General features: G+C 41.9%; 2 protein-coding genes across 3 annotated transcripts; one reads left to right on the top strand and one right to left on the bottom strand.

Moving 5' to 3' along the window:
• Window positions 1-236: 236 nt before the first annotated feature.
• On the bottom strand, window positions 237-12253 carry arfgap2 (ADP-ribosylation factor GTPase activating protein 2). Of its 2 annotated transcripts, XM_085769781.1 has the most exons (17): window positions 12158-12253; window positions 10312-10430; window positions 9740-9812; window positions 9518-9649; window positions 7911-7991; window positions 7413-7518; window positions 6822-6878; window positions 6130-6174; window positions 4217-4269; window positions 3517-3653; window positions 3277-3408; window positions 3018-3146; window positions 2772-2924; window positions 2554-2680; window positions 2345-2432; window positions 1682-1806; window positions 237-743 (listed from the first exon to the last, which is right to left on the bottom strand). In XM_085769781.1, the coding sequence occupies exons 1-17, from the start codon at window positions 12227-12229 to the stop codon at window positions 723-725; spliced, it is 1650 nt and encodes a 549-aa protein (XP_085625907.1). In that variant the 5' UTR covers window positions 12230-12253; the 3' UTR covers window positions 237-722. The 2 variants fall into 2 exon arrangements, with proteins under 2 accessions (XP_085625907.1, XP_085625918.1); XM_085769792.1 differs by lacking the exon at window positions 6130-6174.
• A 591-nt stretch (window positions 12254-12844) lies between these two features.
• Window positions 12845-19179, top strand: LOC146990142 (uncharacterized). Its single transcript, XM_085769594.1, has 13 exons — window positions 12845-13028; window positions 14135-14337; window positions 14721-14858; window positions 15199-15316; window positions 15554-15740; window positions 16137-16278; window positions 16386-16541; window positions 16834-16889; window positions 17028-17203; window positions 17307-17707; window positions 17822-17918; window positions 18045-18270; window positions 18483-19179. The coding sequence occupies exons 1-13, from the start codon at window positions 12900-12902 to the stop codon at window positions 18689-18691; spliced, it is 2238 nt and encodes a 745-aa protein (XP_085625720.1). The 5' UTR covers window positions 12845-12899; the 3' UTR covers window positions 18692-19179.
• Window positions 19180-19740: the final 561 nt, after the last annotated feature.

Genomic DNA, 19740 nt, shown 5'->3' with positions numbered 1-19740 from the left:
GTCAGATAATAAATAACCGCAGCAGCTCGGACATCAAACATCTAATGCTCCAGTGTTTTCACCCAGACAGAAGTGCAGCATCCCAGAACTCACAAAGTCTCTGAAATTGTGTAAATAAAAAAACAACAATAACCTGTGGACAAACTCTACTGTGAGTGAGCAGCAGTGAATCAAACGCTGAATGCAAACATTGTGGATTCTTGTTCAAATTGATGCTAAAAGTTGAAAATATATATACTGCATTTTTTTTAATATCACAATAAAACAAAATAAAAGACAAAACTGGGAAGAATATTCGATAATATGAACAACACTTTGATTTATGCAGGAGGAATAAAATATCGTAGAATTAACTCTTGACGTCATTTGTGAAAATCTAAGACCAAAAAATTTTCTTGACAGTAAATTACAACAAAACTCTTGGTTTAGAAAAGACTACACCTTTCCATGGTTTCCTTTATGAAAATAAAACTCAAGAGTCTGCTAATGAGGATGAGGAGAAAATACTGTCTCACTCCTGGAAAATTGTCTCTAAAAGAGGGACGGGCGAGAAGGACGACTTCTTCCTCCACTCTTCATGCAAATCCTCCGCTTCCCGCCCCTCTTCTCTCTCGTCCCGTCTCTTCCGCCCAAATGCACATGTCAGTCAGGAGGCTGGTTGGCTCTACGCAGACGTTGGTTAGTTTGTGTTCCCACAGGCCGACGCTCGACCTGGGGGCCGATCAGTAGGAGCCATAACGGTCCTGACAACAACAAAGAGAGAAATACACGACAGTCAGGACAAGGTCAAACAGCAGGAGACATGCTCCTCCACCCTGTGACACGGTCCCGTTCACACCTGGTATTAACCTGTATATTCAATAGCTGGGTTTCCATCCAAATGTATCAAATTTAAGAGCAGATTTTGTGAAAATGCGCAAAAAGCAAATGCGAATTTATGACCGTTTCCATTCATTATTGTTTTGCGATTATTGGGAGAGGAGTGCGCCGTGAGAGAGCCTGAATGTATCCATGACAACAGTTGACACTCAGCTGACTACTTTCCGGACTATAGACGCACCTGTATATAATCCGCGCCAGCTAAATTTTAAAAGAAAATACTGTACATATAGGCCGCACTTGAATATAAGCGGCAGGTTTTCATGTTGTAACATGAGATATTTACACAGAAAGACAGTAGGGAACTGTGACAGTCTGTTTTGGATAATGCTCCTCTCGCCTATGTGCATCTGTTGACAACAAAGCCGGCGAAAAATCAATAAATGGAGCGGTGGATAACGTTACATAACATATACGATGTTACGGCGTGTGTGTTTGTGTAGTCTTAACCGTCATAAACAAAAGATTACGGGTTACGGAGTGCGTTTGTGTTGCGGTGTGCAGAGACGAGAGCTGGGACACCGCGTTGTTCTCCATTTGTTTGAACGTCGCTGGGTGAAGTCCAGCAGCACTTCACCCACAAACTCTGGCTCAATTCGCATAACCTGTTTCCATAACAAAAAGTCGCATTTTCATTTTATCGATGCGCTGACAAATCCACCGCCCCAAAGTGTAAAAACTTTTACGAAAACGAAAGTTTATATAGAGATCTACAGGAAAAGAACTCTGATCTACGTTATGAGCAATAATTGTGAACTGAATGCTGAAGATGAAAATATGATTTCTGGGTCAGCACTCTCACCTGGATCGTGTTCATCACTCCGTTGGCGAGGACGGCCATCTTGCCTGCAACGGTCTTGACTCCCTGTTTGAACTGAGCGATGTCGGGGCCGGAGGGAAGCACGCTGTCGAAGCCTGAGGCCCGCGCTGAGGAGCAGAGCAGTTCAACTCCATTAACACTCGTTCCAATTCACACACACAATATATTACAGGATGTGGATTAATCCGCTGCAGAAAATAGTCCCCAACAAATTCACGTCACTCCCTCTGAGTGAGGTTTAATTAAATAAGGTCAGTGACCAGCTGTTTTGGGAGATTCTGAGACTTTACAAAGTCAGATTTATATTGTGTTTTTACAGATGTACAGCTCAGTGCCACAGACAGCGATAAACACACAACTACAACTTCCTACTAGACCTGATTTCATTTTGACAAATTAATCACTTTGTTGTAGAGAAATGATCAGTAACCCTCCCTGTTCCTGTTTCTCGTGTTTTTTGTTTTCTTCTCTGAACATTAAATCTATCTAAGAGCTCAAAATACATTCACTGAAATCTTAGAGACACTGTCTTGATGCTGAATGTTGTTTTTTCGTCACTAACACGAACACAGTAACGTCCTTTAAGCTGCTGCTACTTTAACTTTTTTTAATGTACTTGGCTCCACACTGAGGAGCAGCTCTCACCTTTTTGGTCACTGCCGTCTCCAAACAGGTCAGCTGAACTGATGGAGGTGCTAGCGGACATGCTCTCCAGTCTCGTCTTGGCCTCGTACTGACAGAGGACGGAAAGAAAGTTAGAACAAGGATCGTAACAGGACATCAAATAATATTTTAAAAATACACAGTAAAGATTTTTATTCTAGACAGAGGTGAAGGGAGATGTGGTGTCTCACCTCGGCACTGCTCTCCCGACCAAAGAACATGTCCGAGGAAATGGCCTTGGCGTTGGCGAACTTCTGCCGGGCCTCGCTCGACTCCGACACCGGAGCCGCCACCTCAGCTTTCCTCCTGCTGGGGAGTCTGGATTCAACAGGACAGCACACGGTCAGAGCTGCAGCGGACACGACGGCACTGAGCAGAGGCTGAACCCCCCTAGAGTCAGTGTAGTTACCTCTCTCCTATTGGCTGAATACTAGAGATGGTGACCTCCTCTTTGGGGTCGTCTTTCTCCAGAGCCCAGGAGGCGGTGAAGGAGGCGCTCCCTCCGTCAGCGTCCCACCGGGACCCGAAACTATCTCCCACTGTGAACGGGTTGTCCTTGTACCTGAAACATCCACCACAGTGGGTTTAACCACGGTGGGTTCACGACTTAAAACTGACAGAGGAGGATCAATAAAGGGAGGGCACGTATATTTACTTGGGGGGTCCAGAGGTGAAGCCCGGCTCATCAAACATGTCCAGTTTGGAGCGAGAAGAGGACTTTGCTCCTATGGGAGATTCCTGCTCGATCACCTGCATCTCTGACATCACTGAGTGGGACACGGCGCTGCAACGGGAAACAACACAAACACTAAAGCTTCAACTTCGCAGCTCAAACACCGGTGGAGAACAGACGACTCGTCCCCATGGTGACCTTCAGGTTGAAAGCAACCCGTCATTTCCTGCCATGACGTTACCTCCTGTTGCCGAAGCCCATGCCCAGCCTCTCCGCCTGCTCCCTCTTCTTCCCCTCCATGGTCTGAATCTTCTTCTCCTCCATCTTCCTGTCAATCTCCAGCTCTTTGTACGCCAGACGCATCGAGGCCACACTGAGAACACAGAGACGGAGCCGCGTCAACTCGCAACGCGGACAATTGTGAGGAGCCGTCACGGTTTCCCTCAAAGCTGAAGACAAACAGAGATCAAAGAAAACTCACATGGATTCCTCGGCTTGTTTCTTTGCCTCGGCCGCCTGCTCCTCTCTCAGCTTCTCGGCCACGTGCGCCTGCTTCTCCACCTCGGAGAAACTCTTGCTGCTCACCTTCTGGGCACCGAGACCTTTCTTAGCACCGAGCTGCATCAGGGAAAAAAGTTAGTGTTTTCCTCCTTATTGACTGTGATGGTTGAGCTTTTTTTTTAATGGAACAACCTTGTTAACACCTTGTAACATCAACTATTATTCAAAGCAGATCATTTCCTAATATTTTTCACAAATAAGGTAACTTCTTCTTCAACTTAGTTTATTTTAACAATGGTTTGCTATGCATCTTTAAGCTTTATAACTATAGAAAGCCTTTTGCTGTCACTGTACAAATTATACAACAAAAGGAGGTGTAGTATGGCAAGTTAAGACATAGCATTAAAAAAAATATTGCACTTAAAATATAATAAATACTTTAAAGGAAATATGCTTTCCTGAGTACAGTATTCTTTGGGGCCTAAACATCCATATTTCATTGTTATGTAGGAAAAAAAGGGACAAACAGACAAAAAAGTAAATACTTATATGCCTACATCTTGAATTTGACCCTTGGGGCCATCTTCAACATCAATAAACACTTCCTTCTACACTTTACCGTCATCATTACTATCCAGTCCAGTTACCAACATGAACTTTCTGGTTAAACTGTGACTCACCCCTTTCTTGGCCGCCATCGGCTTCTTCTTTCCAATAATAGAAGGTTTCACATCTGGAACAAAAAGTGACATAATCTTTATTAAAAAAAACCTGCAGGATATTTTTATTTTCAAATCCTGATTTAAGAAAAGAAAAACACACCAGCTCAACAAAACAAAAAGCTGCCACTAAGGAGAAGCAGCACTGAGTGGGTTAATTCTCAAACTGCAACTCACAACAAAAACACAAAGCAGGATGCTCTGTTAGAGAAGCCAGAGCACAGACACAGTATCTAAACTTCTCCTTCCTCTTCTTCTTTTCACCTCAGTTTCCAAAATTCATCTGCCTTCTCGCAATCACTGTTTTTTTTTTTAAACTCCTTTATGAGAATCAGACGATACGTTGTATTTGAACTACTGTTAGGGGTGTCACGATTCTCCAAATCCTCGATTCGATTTGATTTCTGATTTTAGGGTCACGATTCGATTCGATTCTCGATTTTTTTTCTTTTTCTTACAGCACAATGGCCTATGCCATTTTCAGACTAGTCTAGTCTATGATCATTGGTTTTATTCATCAAATTTTGTACAGAAAATCTTATTTCAAAAGATGGGCTACATACATATAAGTGATGCAATTTCCATAATGTATCACATTAGGCACTAATGGTCACATTTAAATAATTTATTTACAATATAAAGGTAACGATTTTACTAAGAATGCCCCCAAAAAATCATGATCCAGGGGCCAAAATTTCCCCCCCAGGTTTTGAAACAAATATATTTATTCTGTACATTATCATAATTTTATTTTCATTAATTTACCGTCGACAATAGCCCACCTAGAGCTGGGCAATAAAACAGTATAAATTGTGAATTAACTTTTCTTCGATAGAAATATGAGACATGGTCGATAGGTTTCGTTCATCCATGTTTTGGCAAATAGCCAATGATATTGAGAGTTCCGCTGTGCCGAACCAATCATGTGGCTGGAATAGAGCCAGTCAACACGTGTATTTGTTTGGGTTGCTGCAGATGTGCACATCAGCTGACACCGCCGGTAAAATAAAAAAGAGAGAGAGACAGACAGACAGAGAGAGAGAGACAGAGAGAGTTATCTCGAAAGACAAAGTAAAGGAGAACTTGGACCAGTGACTGAAAAGACGCGTGGTGCGCAATGGGGACATGCGGGGGGGGCGGGGGGGGGGGTCGTCGATCCTCTCTTTGACTTCGATAAAAAATCGAAATCTTGACACCCCTAACTACTGTAGAAGTGAGTGACAAGAAACTCCCCAGAGCTCCAGCAAGACTCGTGGGCGACCTCACGACGCAAACATCTCCACTTCCACAACTTGGGCCCAAACAATAATTGATATTAGGGAGTAAAACATTTCAATAACTGATTAATCAGCTGATATTCCTCATGTTTACGCATACTTTTATGGTTCAAACACAAATATGTATTGAGGCTCAATATTTAACTTTCAACTTTTGTAATGAATAATGACACACTTTGCCCAACAGTGTTGTGTGAAACAAACCTATAGAAATGCGAGAACCACAAACTGAATGAACACAACACTATCAGAATTTTTTTCTAGTTGATTAACCAATGTAAGGACATTTCTAAATTAAACCCAGTTCACCTGTGAAGTTTGAGGGAACAAAAAAATATTTGTCATGGTTTCTTATTGACCAACACATACTCTGATACTGATATGACTGAGAGAGACTCAGATGAGACGATTAATCACATCATCTGCATAACAAGAAGGTTTCATTTCATTTTCAATTCCAAAACCTGTTCAACAGCAGGAATGGTGTGCGGGAGAAACGGGGGAGAGAGGGAGGCAGTTTTTGAGATGTCAATCAAGCAACACAACCATGCGCCTGGGGCAAAAGAAACAACAGCTTAGCTCACACCAGTCAGTCACCTCTGGCTGTCCGTTCTTCCTGTGATGACAAACGCATGTTTTCCTCTACGGGAGGAGACAAACCAGTCACCACAACCGCCCATCAATTAACCCGTTTGTCAAACAACAGATTATAGAGGTGTAATTACTGTCTATTTATACACTTTTCCATTATTGTGCTGCATCTTCTTGCGCATCATTACTTTGTGTTACATTGGCATCATTGACTGAAAAAATAAATCAGGGAAATAATCAATAATGTAAACACTGGCACATTTGCTTCAGACCTTGAAAATAAAAAGTGAAAGTCATGTTCATGATTATGAAGACACCTCACCTAACAGTAGACAGAGACATAGAGTTTTAACATTTCTCATGGTTTTCTTGTTAATTGTGTCTAAAACTTCTAGTGATCAGGACCCTGTTTGTCTCCTGGAGACTTTGTGCAATTGAACCTGCAGAGCAACAACCAGCATAATCTGCAGTCATGTCGACTGTGTAGAACAAAGTCAAATAGTTTGTGCAGATAAACCACAGAGATTGAAAGAGACAAAGAGAGTGAAAGCAATAGAGACATACAGAGAAAGAGAAAGAGAGATAGAGATGAAGATGAAGATGCAGAGTGAGATTGAGAACGAGTGTCAGACGTGAGAGGAGGAATTACATGTGACAGCGGTTAGATAAGAGCGGAGCAGGACGGCGCTCAGACTCACCAATGGAGGCTTTGGGTGATGTGCTCAGGCCATCGATGCTCGGTCCTTCCTCTTGCGCTAAAAAAAACCATAACAAAAAATAAAACATCAAACATTTGAAACAATGAGACTAAAGACTAAAGGTCATTATGTTTTCAAAAAGCTGCCACATTGACAGCTGCTCCGTGGCAACTTTGAGAAGATTAGAGGTGGACTGATTAATCAGCACCAATGGGATATTAACTCTTGTTATCAGAAGAAGTTTTGGCTCTGATGGTGGCCAATGGCTGCGCAGCCTCTATTTGTACTGTGGGGTCTCAGAAATGTCTTTAACAATGGACCAGGATATTAAAAAGGAAGACAGGTGGTCGTGTGTCCTACAGCAGCAGAAAACAACTGTCCAATCAGAGCAGGGAGTGTAAATCGCATGCTCCACATCCCCTGCAACACTTTCTATTAAAACATGTCCCTTACTATGAAAGCAACATTTTGTCAGACTCTGGGAAGCTTCTTTCAGCAGCAGTGCAGTTACGTGATACAGTTGTTTTGGCTGAGCAGCTTTCATAAGTAGCAAGACATATGAGGTAACAGACGAATGTGTTTTTTACTAACGGGTGTCATCCTGGACTTTAGCTGCTGTGTCCGTCAGCTGTGGGGTGACAGCGGCTCCATTCTGCTCTGGCTCTGAGGCCGGCGCCATGCTCCAGTCATTAGCCAGCTGCAAAGAAACAATTAAAGTTAAGTATTTGTAATTTATTATTATACCTTTTTATGCTGTTTTCAGAACCACTTTTAGACTACATCATTGTACAGCTCAGTTATTTTTCTTACCTCAACTTTAACATAGTTTTTAAAGTTATTGATACCACTTAAGATCCCAGTGATGTTTGTAACTCATGTGTAATCTGTAATTAGTGCGACATTAATGTAATGTCCCAACTGTGTCTGTCCAGCTTCAGCTTCAAACCCACCATCCCCCAAGTTCTTTTAGAAATTATATAAAAAGAGAGAAATCATATTCCCTGACTTGAAATGGTTTCCGTCATAAAACTGTTAGCAGAAGACAACAGCAGCATTACTGCTGTGAATTTGACAGGAAAACAAACGAACCTGTGTATGTTCAGCAAAGAAGTCTGTCTCTTTCTTCTCAGGAACTGTGGGAGTGCCTCCTCCAGAAGAGTCGATCCACAGCTGTGACGGAGAGGACGAGACGCCCAGAAGAATGATAACAATTCTTTTATCTTTATTTTTCTGGATTATTGCCAGTGATGGACTGTGTGGACTCTGAACCAGTTCTGCCACTGTGGCTGATAATCATTATTATGCAACATGTCAGTGATCCACCAGGCGGCACCAGGCAAATCAAAAGCCATTATTCAACTGCTGTATCAGACTGTGTGCAGCCGTCAGCTAAAATACAACAGGAGCTGGACCAGAGATCAGAGCAGTGAAGTGAACATAAAAATCACATGATCGATGTAAACATTTCACTTGATATTAAACTGACAGCTATGTTTTGACTGAGGAAGATATAAGTGTGTATGTGTGTGTATAGTTAAGATACAGGATAATATGCAGACAGGTTTATTGTGTCAAAAAAGGGTTCATTATGCCTGTGCAGATTCATGATAGCTGGAAGAGGCCTGGGCGATATTCACAGTATAATATCTGTTAGCAGCCCAAATGTGGAAATTTTCCTCTGGTGTGGATCATCCAGTCAGTTTCTTCTCGCGTAAGTTTAACATCCATCAGAGTAAGTATTCAACTATTGAGAAAGAGGCATTGGCGTTGTTGTGGGCATTACAGTACTTTGACGTGTATATAGGTCCGTGTAGTTTGCCCCTAGTCGTCCATACGGATCACAATCCGTTGGTGTTTTTGGCGCGCATGTATAATCAAAATCAGCGGCTGATGCGATGGGCATTACTGGTACAAGATTATAACCTGGTGATTAAGCATAAGAAGGGGTCTGATAATGTAGTTGCAGATGCCTTGTCTCGTGCTGTGTAACAAACCTGTGGGGTTTGTATTTGTGGGGGGGGGGGGTGTTATGGGTATAGGTCTGTTTGTGTGTGTGTTGCTGCCTTTGTCCTTGCCCAGGTCCCGGTGTGCGCTGCTGGCGTCATACGTCATCACGCATCCCTCGTCATCCCTCGTCATCTCTCGTCCGTGCCGGAAGCCGGAAGCCTGGACGCTTCATAAGCCGGCTGGAAGGCCAGTTCGGTGGGCCCAGTCTTCATGTGGCTGTCGGCCCCACGCCTCGCTCCTTCGTTTTGTTTTGTCTTTGTTTGGGGATTAGGACTTAGTTTTGGTTGTTGCTATTTTGTTCGGGGATTGCTTTTCCCCCTGGTTTTCTTGTGTTTTTCTTTTAGGTTATGGGTGGCGTTCTCGTTTTGTATTCCATTTGATCCTTTTGTTTTGTTGTTGATTTGACGCCACCCGTTACGTCCCCATTATCTTGTTACGTTATTGTTTAACCAATAAATCCACGTACCATTTTCACTTGTTTCCCTGCGCACTCGTTTTGTTACTGCTCCCACACCCCTAGACACGAGGGGGGGGGGTCGTAACAAATTGCTAGAAGTATTTAAAAAACAAAATGAAATACAGCCCTGTAGCTTTGCCACCGAAGGCAGGGACACAGCCGGGTCATCTATAATGGACTCATCTGTAATGATTAAGGCTACGGGATTCGATTCCACTTCCTTTGTACTCACATCTGTGCCATATTTGGACAGTGCGGCGTTTGCTTGCTGCCGAATCTTCTCCCTGTACATCTGGGCTGCACGGCTGTTATACTTGGCGTTGGTGTCGTTCGTAGAACAGCCATGCTGGCGGAAGAATGCCGTCTTCAGAGAGGAGGGGGGGGAGAGTTAATTTTTTTTAGTTTCAGGTGATCATACTTCCTGGAATGTGGGTTTGGACTTTATTCAACTTACCGCATTGGTATTGCCGCCAACCTGCATACATCTAAGCTGAAACCAGTTCCAGTTGGAGTCTAACTCAGTGGATCTGATGGAGGAAGGGAAGAAGACGGCACGTCAGCGCTCCTGTATGACAGGTACTCTGAACTAGTATTTACAATGTGGTGCTGTTGAGGAAGACAGACATGGTGATGCACTAGTTTGCACAAATGACAAGTGCTACAAATTGTTGTGTAACAAAAGAAAAAAGGCCTAAGAGAAGTGAAAACCCAGGCTTCCTTTCTGACTTCCACACAGCAGTGTGTGTCGATGTTGAACTTTTGATTTCGCAAAATGACTCAGTCTGGAAAGTGTGGCTGAGGTACAGTTGGCTCAAATGTCTATTGATTCTCTGTCATTCACAAGCTGTGAGTTCCAAGAGAAAACTGTATTCATCTGAACAGTGTATACAGAAATATTCACTCGTGTCCCCTTCCCTGTAACAGAAGTGACGCACGCACATGCCTTTTGTCTCATACAAAAGAACTGTCAGGGAAGAACGCACCATGTCTGCGACTGCTACCAACAATACTCATTGTTGAGCCTACCTGATGAAGCTGAGATGCACTCCCAGGGAGCGGTGGATGCCAGAGCAGTCGATGCACAAGAACACACCATAGGGAATACTGGCCCAGCTGGGGTTTTTAGCTGAACAGTCAAAACATACCTGCAAAGAACAAAATGTTTGAAAACGCTCAGAAAGCACAGACCTCCACCATTCCCAATGTCAAACAAAATGCATCCAGACTTCAAAGAAAGAAAACAAAACTCTTGTGAGTTAAAATCCCCTGACTCATGTCATGTCCCATCCCTCCACCAAGTCTGCTGCTAATCAGTTCGCTGCTTTGTGTATAATCCTGCTGACAGATAAACAAGTGGAAACAACCTCCTTAGAAGAGGAAACGTTTGTCCTAGGACAATTTCACTGAGATCTTTAACAACATGACCGCTGTTTTCAAACACAATATTATGTGTAATCGCAAGCTCCCAATTTCTTATCTCAACTATTGGTCTATCTTTACTTTTGTTATTAAATAATAATGAACACACACAAAGAAAATTCACAGCTGACAGTCACGTTGGTCTCTTAGACTTTGAAAAAGCTCAACAACACACAACACCAACTTATGAAATAGTTCAAAAAGTTTATGGAAGATCAACAGAGGAGGAATAACTGTCCCTCTACTTCAGAGGTACTGAAAGTAGACTTTCCTGTTGAAAGTCACCTGGGTTTAACAAAAACCATGTTAACAAAATTAGGAGTTTCCTCGTCATGCGAGCCAACATAGAGCACCTTGTGTAAGTATTTAATAAATACAGGTGGAACAGAAAAAGTTATTATTTATGTTTTTTCCATACTCTTTTGTGTTGCTTTTTGATCCTTAAGGGGGTTAGAGAGAAACATAATGTGTATGCCTTATATGTAACAGAAATCAATAATAAAGTTGACTTTCACTTTGATAGCATAGTAAAACACTAAACCTCCATAGTAATGATACAGTTTACATAAGTTTAAAAGAAAAACAGATCAAGAACCCAACCCATCAGGATAACCACTCAACCACCATTGATTGTAGTAAGTTTTCCACCATCAAATGCTTGTAGCCAAATAAATTCATATTACAACCAGAAACTGTAATTAGGGATTATGTAACAGGACAAGGACTAAAGGCCACACAACTGTAACTGTAACGGAAACTGTGAGGATCACAGTAAAATAAATGACTCTAGGTTTGACTTTAATAGTGAAATTTACAGTTAGAGTGAAATAAGCATTAACTGGAGAACAGTCAATGAAAGGTTGGATGATAGTGAGTTTTTCTCTGAGGCCTCAATAAGTACCGATGAAGACAGAAGCTGCCACGCTAATGGCCTCAGTAACAATGGTGGGACACTAAAGCAGCTGAAAAACGTCTTTGTTTATTCATTTACTGAAGACGGCCTGCCGATATATCATATACATGACTGTACAGCTGGTGCTAAGGCTCTTATAACCTGCTCGATATCCTCTGTGAACATCAACGACAAATGCTTCAAAACTACAAATGTGTCCGTCTACGTTACACGCGCTGCGTCTTCGACATTTCTAGTTTTATTGACCGGCTAACGAAGATTTCTGTCATTTCTCGAACCTGGCGAGGCTCAACAGACTGGTTTGCCACCTCGGCAAACACAAATTGTATACGTGGCCTTTATGTTTGACTGCTTTACCGGTGGGCTAGCTCCCGTTAGCTCCCGTTTGCTCCCCGACCGTAGAGCCGGGCCTAGCTGGAAAACAGTTAGCCAGACAGCTAACCGCTTCTTACCGGACACATCGAGCAAACCGACGAGCTGTCAGTACACAACAAGCGTAGAGGATGATACACAAACGTCGGCGGCGTTTGGTTCGGTTACCTTGTTCGTAGGAATGGATCTTAATCTTTTGAAAATGGTGAGGATTTCAGTCTTATTTGGTTCCGTAGCCATCTTGTCACTCTGAGAATTTCCATAAACTGACGTCACTACGGGTGCTTGCAGGCCCAAATATCTGACGAAAGCGAAAATTGTTCTAAGCTTCAACACGTCACTCTAAAAGCTGAAAATGATTGGTTCATAGCAGTCTATGGTTCATAGCATAGACTGTAAAAAGAACTTTTCTTTTTTTTCCACATCCGATCAGGAGCTGTGGTCAACACCTACTGGTCGACCCCATGAAAGGCTCAGCCAATTACCATTAAGCCTTTAACTGGATCAATTGGAAAGATTAGGTAGGTCTAGTCAAAAGGCTTTTCCCATTTTGCTGTTTTTTGTAGGTTTTTTTTTAAATAAATGCTGCACAGGTGGGCTACTGTCAGATCTGTGAAGTTGTTTTTGTTATTTGCTTGTGTTTTTAATCTTGGCAATGTGAAAATATTTAGGATATTTTTTTTTCAAGAACAAGAACAAAGTTCAGTTTACAAACTGACAAGACCAAATCAAATCAAAAAAACTCAATATCCATAAGGTGGATTAAAAAAAAAAGAGTGAATTGTCATAGTACAGTCCAGATCTGGTTTGACTGGTTTGTTTAGTGAATTTGGAAAGGAGCTGCCTCACCCATAGGTGACACTGAAACTGACAGAATGAGCTGTTGCACAGACAGATTCAGTGAGACGCCATGGAGGCAAGAGCACTTGTCCTGCTGCTACTGGTGTCCGTGTCACTGGGGTCTGCTGGGGCTCAGGGCTTTAATGGAGACAGCATCAGTTTTATGCCTCCACAGAAGAACAGCGATGGGACATTCAGGGTACAGTAATTATCTTATTGACTTCTTTAAATCTTCATAATATAGCTATTAAACATAATTAAATTAGAGAATACTACCATTTGGCAAACTTTTGGGTTTTACTTACTTAATAACAGCTAAATGCTATACTTGGAGTAAACTATGTCTACTCTCTTTTCTTTGTTTATTATCATTTTTAAATTAACAACAAAAAAATTCTCGCATGACAATACAAACAGAAGGAGATCCGGTACAATAAGCCAAACAAGATCAATAAAAAGGAAACATAAGGTGGAAAATTTTGTTCTAAGAGGCCGTAAACATTTTAACATAAATTATTCTAAATCATTTAGTAAAAAAAGAAATACATCAATGATAAATAGCCTTATACTCTATTAAATTGAGAAGAAAAAGGAAACAATGCAGTAACAGATAGGTGGGATGAGAGAAGAGTCATGATGCTGTTTGAGTAATAATATAATGATAATAGTAGATACATTATGGCAGGTATTAAAGCAGAAGTAAGCGGAATATTTGTGTTTGTGTTAATAATAATAATAAAAGTCTTAAATAGTTCTATCTTCCGACAGCAATCACTTATATAGAGTGTTTGGTCTGAAACATGGGTCTGTCAGTCACTCTGCTCTGCTGTAAGCCGAGGAGAAAACTTTCCTTGTATCCTACAACCTTTATCCAATGAGGAGAGAGAACGGCATAAAGGGGCGGTCCTCTCTCTGTGTGCAGCCAAGGGATGCGCGTGAATGTGGTGACGTAGGGACGAGGACCAACAGATCCATGACGAGGGCGGGGGCTGCTAACTCCATCGGCTGACAAGAAGTTAGCCAAAACCACCGGATCGCTTACTTCTGCTTTAATACAATAGGCTATCAGTAGTGTACTGAGATCAATAAGTACCGTAGTTCAGTTGTTGCTGTTGTGAGAAACCATGCAGCCAAATGTTCTCTGTGATGCAAGACTGTCACCTATAAAATATTTATTGAGTGTCAATTAAGTGTCTTTACTAAACTATCACAGATATTGTGTTTCACCCTCTTTTCTAATAAACCTTGAAGTAGTTCTTGCTCCACAGTAGCCTATTAATGCAGCTCTCTTCCCAAATGCTGCAGGTGACCTTCTACCACAGACAGAACGGATGGAGCACCTGTCAGGACCAGTCGACCCTCAGCTGTGAAGAAGGGGTCTGCACCAGCTTTAATAGGTCGAGTGTCCTGCAAACGGATCAGGATGACACAGGCCAAGGCCGCTGGTGCCAGTCTGAAGGACACACAACGGCAATTGTGTCGACCAATAAAACCTCTTTTTCTCTAAGGTACGTCCACGTCATGGGAACAAACTGTTTCTGGTATCAGGTTGTGTTTTCATCTGTGGGTGTGGTCTGGACGCAGCAGTGGTGGCTCTTATCGGCTCAAGACAATCTGACATTCTGTTTTGAAGTTAGCTCACCAGGCAACCTCGTGCGAGGCTAGTTGTGCCAAAAATAACATTTCAGAAGAAAAACACTTCTGATTATTCATATGAGAAAACTGTGGATGAACTTATTGCAGAAAAACAACATTTCCTTTCTAGAGATGGCGGCCATCTTTGTTAATGGGTATTACAGTAACAACAGAGATATCCAAAGGGGATTTTTACAAAGTTTAATGCTTGATTTCTCATAATCACTGATTATACCTTCCAATGCCCTCTTCTCAGAGGCTCAGGCTGCTGCTGGGCGTCGAATGTCAATGGGAGAACAAACTGGACCAGTGATGCAGAACTGGACCTGGGAACTCGATCTGACTCCCGTTCCCTCAACAGATGTCCAGTGACAACAGCTGTGTCAGCTTTAAGGTAAATTAAAAACTACGTGACAGATGATCGTTTTTACTTTTTATTCTTGATCTCTTTCATTTATTACTGCTGTATTATTATTTCTGTCTCTATTCTTTATCTTTTATGTGCATTTTTGTTTCTCTCGATCAAACCGTAAAGTGCTTTGAATTGCTCTTGATTGTTTTGAAAGCTGCTATATAAAGAAATGTGATTAATTGATTGACTGATATGTCAGCTGCGATTGGCTCCAGCCCACCCACGACCCCACGACCCTGCACAGAAAGGCAGTATAGACAGTAGATAAATGTTTTAATTTATATTTAGTGATGTTATTGACGTGTGTGTATATTTTCATCAGGATGCCTCAGAACTGTTTCTCAGTGATCCAGCTTCTGGCCCATGATCCAGATGACGATATTGTGAGATGCCGCTTCAATCCGGACACTCCAGTCCCTTCAAACTTCACTCTGGACAAAGTAAATTGACATGACGACAGACTTTTAGAGGCTCTAATAGTCAGACATTAAATCCACACCAAGAACAAATGATAGATGAGCTTATTAATCAAAAGTTAAACATGTATATCTCTGTTAAAACATTGCATACTAGTTAGTATCAATGATGAATTAACTAATGTTTAAAAAGTGCTTTTTTTTTTTTTTTTGGTGGTTTATGGTTTATAACTTTTTTTGACCTTCCTCGTTCCTTCCCAGACTCGGTGCACACTGACAAGTGCAGGTCAAGCCAGCGTTGGCGTGCAGGTGTTTGAGGTGCTGTTGGAGGATTTCCCCAACACAAACATCACTTTGACCTATGCGGATGGAACATCAGCATCTCGGGAGGCGTCTGACATAAACTCACCGCCTCTCTGCAGGGTGAAGCTCCAGTTCCGTGTGGAGAGTAAGCTAAACAAAAACACAAGGCTTCACAGATGAGCCGACTGTCTGCACAACTCTGTAGATGTATGTATACTGTAGTAGAATAGAAGTTAAAGTTATAGAGTGAAATGAAGTACTCTGATATAAAGGTAAGTAAAAGACAAATATATAAAAAATGTACTTCAATAGAGTGTTCGTGTGAACATAATTTCCAGAGCTATGATTAATTTCTTGCTTAATTACGCACAGCTTATTTTTCAATGATTGTAAATAGACTGGCCCTGTCTTCAGTCACACTTTGTCTTCCACTATTCTCAAAGAAGAGGAACAAACTGCACCAGGGTTCCTTATTACTCCGAAAGAAACTAGAAACCACCATAAAGCAATAAAGCATGTTTCTCTTGTTTCTGTGTTTTAGTTCTTCCTCCCATACCGAGCTGTGAAGCCGGTCGTGTTCAGCCCATGTTCCTGTCTCAGACTCCTTCACACGGTGATGTTCTTCATGCCACCGTGGGTCAGACCTTCCAGCTTCACGCCCAAGCTCAAGCTCATCACGCCAGGTATTAACTTATTAACTGAATCTCATCATCTCTGGCTGAAGGAAAAGAAGATAAGAGCAAATGTTTTGTGACTTTTTTTCCTCCTCTCTGCCTCCTTTTTCCTGAAGCATACACGACTTCCAGCTCAGCGGCCCTCAGAACATGAGCAAAGAGCTGAGAGACTATGAATCAGGATCAGCTGAGCTCACTGTGAGCTGGACACCACAGCAGAGCGACCTGTACAGAGCTGTCCCCATCTGCTTCACTGCAGAGACTAATGAAACGTGAGTGTCCTCATCTACAGTCACCGGAACAATGGTGGCAATGACCCTTCAGCCATGTTAAGTTCAGTGTGGTGAATGTTAACTAGGTCATGTGTGAGGTTGCTTGAGTCAAGTGGAGGAGGTGAAGATGACGCTGTGGGTATCGGTACCATTGCAAATAAATTGCAAATAATAATCTAATCCAGCACGATTTTTTAAATATTGAAAAGCACCAGTAACATAAAGATAATAATTATTGTCCCTCATCCCGTGTTTCTGCACTGAAACATACCTTCTTACGTTTGTCTTTCAGCCAGTCAGAGATGAGGTGTGTTGTTGTCATGGTAACCAAAGCAACTATCATTGAAGGTGTGTTCCTCATCATTTATCTTTCAAATAAAAATTGCAAACTCAGTCGCAGAGTTAAAACGATTACGATTAATTTTCAAGAATTTCAGACTATATATTAATTAGGTATCTGTCTGTCTGTCTGTCTGTGATTTAAAGGTAAGGCCAAAGTTGAATGCTCCACCAACATGATGAGGGTGGTCCTGGACAAAAGCTCCATGCCAGACATCGACGAGAACTTCCTGAAGCTGAGCGACCCGTCCTGCTCACTAACCTCCAACAGCACGCACATCACGGGCAGCATGTCCTACTCCACCTGTGGCACTAAGATCGAGGTGGAGAATAATAAATAACATTTACATTTTTTCACCCAAGTTACGAAAGGTTGTGACAGGAAAACAAGGTCAACAATTCTTTTTTCTTTTTGTCTCGATCAAGGCTAAAGGCGACTATATTGTTTTCAAGAATGAGATCAACTCCTTTGAGTTGCCCAACGAGGTCATAACCCGCAGGAGGACGGTTAAGATCGATTTCTCCTGCCAGTTTCCCAAAAGCATCCGAATCTCCACTTTCTACAATCTCCACAAATCTGACTACATTTTTACTGAGTCCAGCTTCGGCAGCTTTGGCTACTCGTTTGAGATTTACCGTGACAGCAACTTCACAAACCAAGTGGAGGCCCGCGCCTACCCAGTGGAGGTCAAGCTGCTGGACACCATCTTCATGGGCATCGACGCCACGTCTGAGCTACCGAACCTGAAACTGTTTGTCGAATCGTGCAAGGCCACTCCTGACGACAATCCTGAAAACAGCCTGTCCTATGACCTCATCAAAAATGGGTGAGTCCAGATGCTTTTTCAAGGCATGCAAACGTTTAGTATTTCTTTATTTAGAACATGTTTATTATCACAATAAGATCAAGGTAATACATTTTCATAAACTGTGTCCTTCAGGTGTATGGAGGATGAGACAGTCAAAGTTCATCCATCTAATCAAACCTCATTCAACTTTGAGGTTCAAGCCTTTAAATTTACTGGAAACCATGACCAGGTAAAAAGACAAATCTTACAAGATCATCTGGTTTGTGAACTCTTAACCTGCTGAAATACAAACTGCAGCACAACACAAACACATTTCCTGCCATTAACTAAAAACTCTCTCTTTCCCTCTGTGCAGGTGTACATCACTTGCTCCGTCATCCTGTGCAAGGTTGACAGTCCTTTTTCCAGATGTGCCCTTGGCTGTCTGCAGAATCCATCCCGCAGACGCAGGCGGAGCTCAGGCAGGGAGACAGGCAGCCACTACATTACCCAGGGGCCTTTGCAGTTTGTCGGGGCGGCTGCTCCCAATGCAGCAAGTGATGATAAGGTTGTGATGAAAAAGAGTGACGAGCACCCAGCAGGTTAATATCTATATCTGTCTGTCTGTCTGTCTGTCTGTCTGTCTGTCTGTCTGTCTGTCTGTCTGTCTGTCTGTCTGTCTGTCTGTCTGTCTGTCTGTCTATCTATCTATCTATCTATCTATCTATCTATCTATCTATCTATCTATCTATCTATCTATCTATCTATCTATCTATCATCTATCTATCTATCTAACTGCTGTATTACCTTTCAGTGAGTCCTCCACCAGTTTTTCCAGATGTGAGATCAGGAGGAGGTGACTGGGAGATCCGGCGGCTCCTAACCACCAACATCACCACAGTGGTCTTTGCCAGCGCCTTCTTAGTGTCTGTGGTGTTGATGGCTGTGATGGTTCGTTACTTCAGCAAGAAGAGAAAAGAGGAAGATCGAAGCGCTCTCATAGATTCTGCCGTAGACAGCTAAACCCAGCTGCTCTCAAGTGTGACATACCACTAAAAAGTCTCTCCTCAAATTATATACATTCTGCTCCAGCTCCATACAGTATAAAGCTAGATGTCCATGTATAGGATTACAGTATTTCAGGTCTAGGTTCTAATACTGTGAAAGTAACAAAGCCAGTCCACAGAAAAATGCACACAGCCTGGATTCAGAAACTGGTGCGAGTTGCACAAAACACCTTAAGTGACTTAAGATTTCCCTAAAATAATAAAACATTTCCCTCAAGGTTTAATCAAAATATTCTGAAGTTTTTGTAGATTTTAATTTTGTATTTAAAGAATGACTTACTGTAAAGTCTGGTTAAACTGCAAAGAAAATAATCTGAAGGCTCTGCTGACTTTGTCCAAACTGCAACATGTCTGTGTATTGTATCACTGAAAAATCTCTTTGATCACCACAAATGCCTTAACAAAGCAAAACTTGTCATAGATTCTTGGCAACACCCTTAAATAACTCATTTTGCTAAGAAGAAAATTATACCTACAGTGCCATACCTGGCATAACTAACCCTAACCCTACCGAGCTGTCACGACTGTCTGTAGCCGTGTGAACAAAACAGTCACAAGACACATTTCTCTGAAACCCGCTTGATATTCTTGGATCACTCAGAAAACATCCAGTCAATCTGGTGATTGTCGTATCTTCAAATCAATCAACACAGAAGTAAAATAAAAGTAAAATATGGAGCTTTACTAGATAACTTCCCAACATGCTTTGAGCCATTGTCCTTATTGTGCAGCTTTTTGACCCCATCTCTTTTACCAAAAGATATTTTACAGTAATGGCCAGTACAAACAGAAGGAATCATTATAATCTTTACTGCTTCATTGTTCTTGTTGTTCATGTTGATAATTTTCCATTGTGCATTGCATCACAGTCAAACAAACCAATGGCTGCAATGAGAATGATTTTGGTTTCTATTTATGGCTCTTCAAACCCTCACATAACCAGTTTTCTTATGGAAACAAAATTCCTTTTATCTGGTTTTGCAGGATTTTTTGCAGCAATTATCC

The sequence above is a fragment of the Trachurus japonicus genome, chromosome 3, assembly GCF_045865225.1.
Source record: "Trachurus japonicus isolate A0001 chromosome 3, Traja_1.0".
NCBI lineage: Eukaryota > Metazoa > Chordata > Actinopteri > Carangiformes > Carangidae > Trachurus > Trachurus japonicus.
Note: the sequence above shows the minus strand (reverse complement) of the source record. Positions and strands in the feature narration are given on the sequence as shown.

What these genes read in the sequence shown, in the direction of transcription:
- arfgap2 (XM_085769781.1), bottom strand. Translation starts at nt 12,229, where the DNA reads ATGGCTACGGAACCAAATAAGACTGAAATCCTCACCATTTTCAAAAGA. An exon ending in GTGCATCTCAGCTTCATCAG is followed by an intron (nt 9,813 to 10,311) that starts GTAGGCTCAACA and finishes TTCCTCCATCAG; the next exon opens with ATCCACTGAGTTAGACTCCA. An exon ending in GTCGGGAGAGCAGTGCCGAG is followed by an intron (nt 2,433 to 2,553) that starts GTGAGACACCAC and finishes GTCCTCTGTCAG; the next exon opens with TACGAGGCCAAGACGAGACT.
- LOC146990142 (XM_085769594.1), top strand. Translation starts at nt 12,900, where the DNA reads ATGGAGGCAAGAGCACTTGTCCTGCTGCTACTGGTGTCCGTGTCACTG. An exon ending in ACTGCAGAGACTAATGAAAC is followed by an intron (nt 16,542 to 16,833) that starts GTGAGTGTCCTC and finishes TTTGTCTTTCAG; the next exon opens with CCAGTCAGAGATGAGGTGTG. An exon ending in CCTGTGGCACTAAGATCGAG is followed by an intron (nt 17,204 to 17,306) that starts GTGGAGAATAAT and finishes GTCTCGATCAAG; the next exon opens with GCTAAAGGCGACTATATTGT.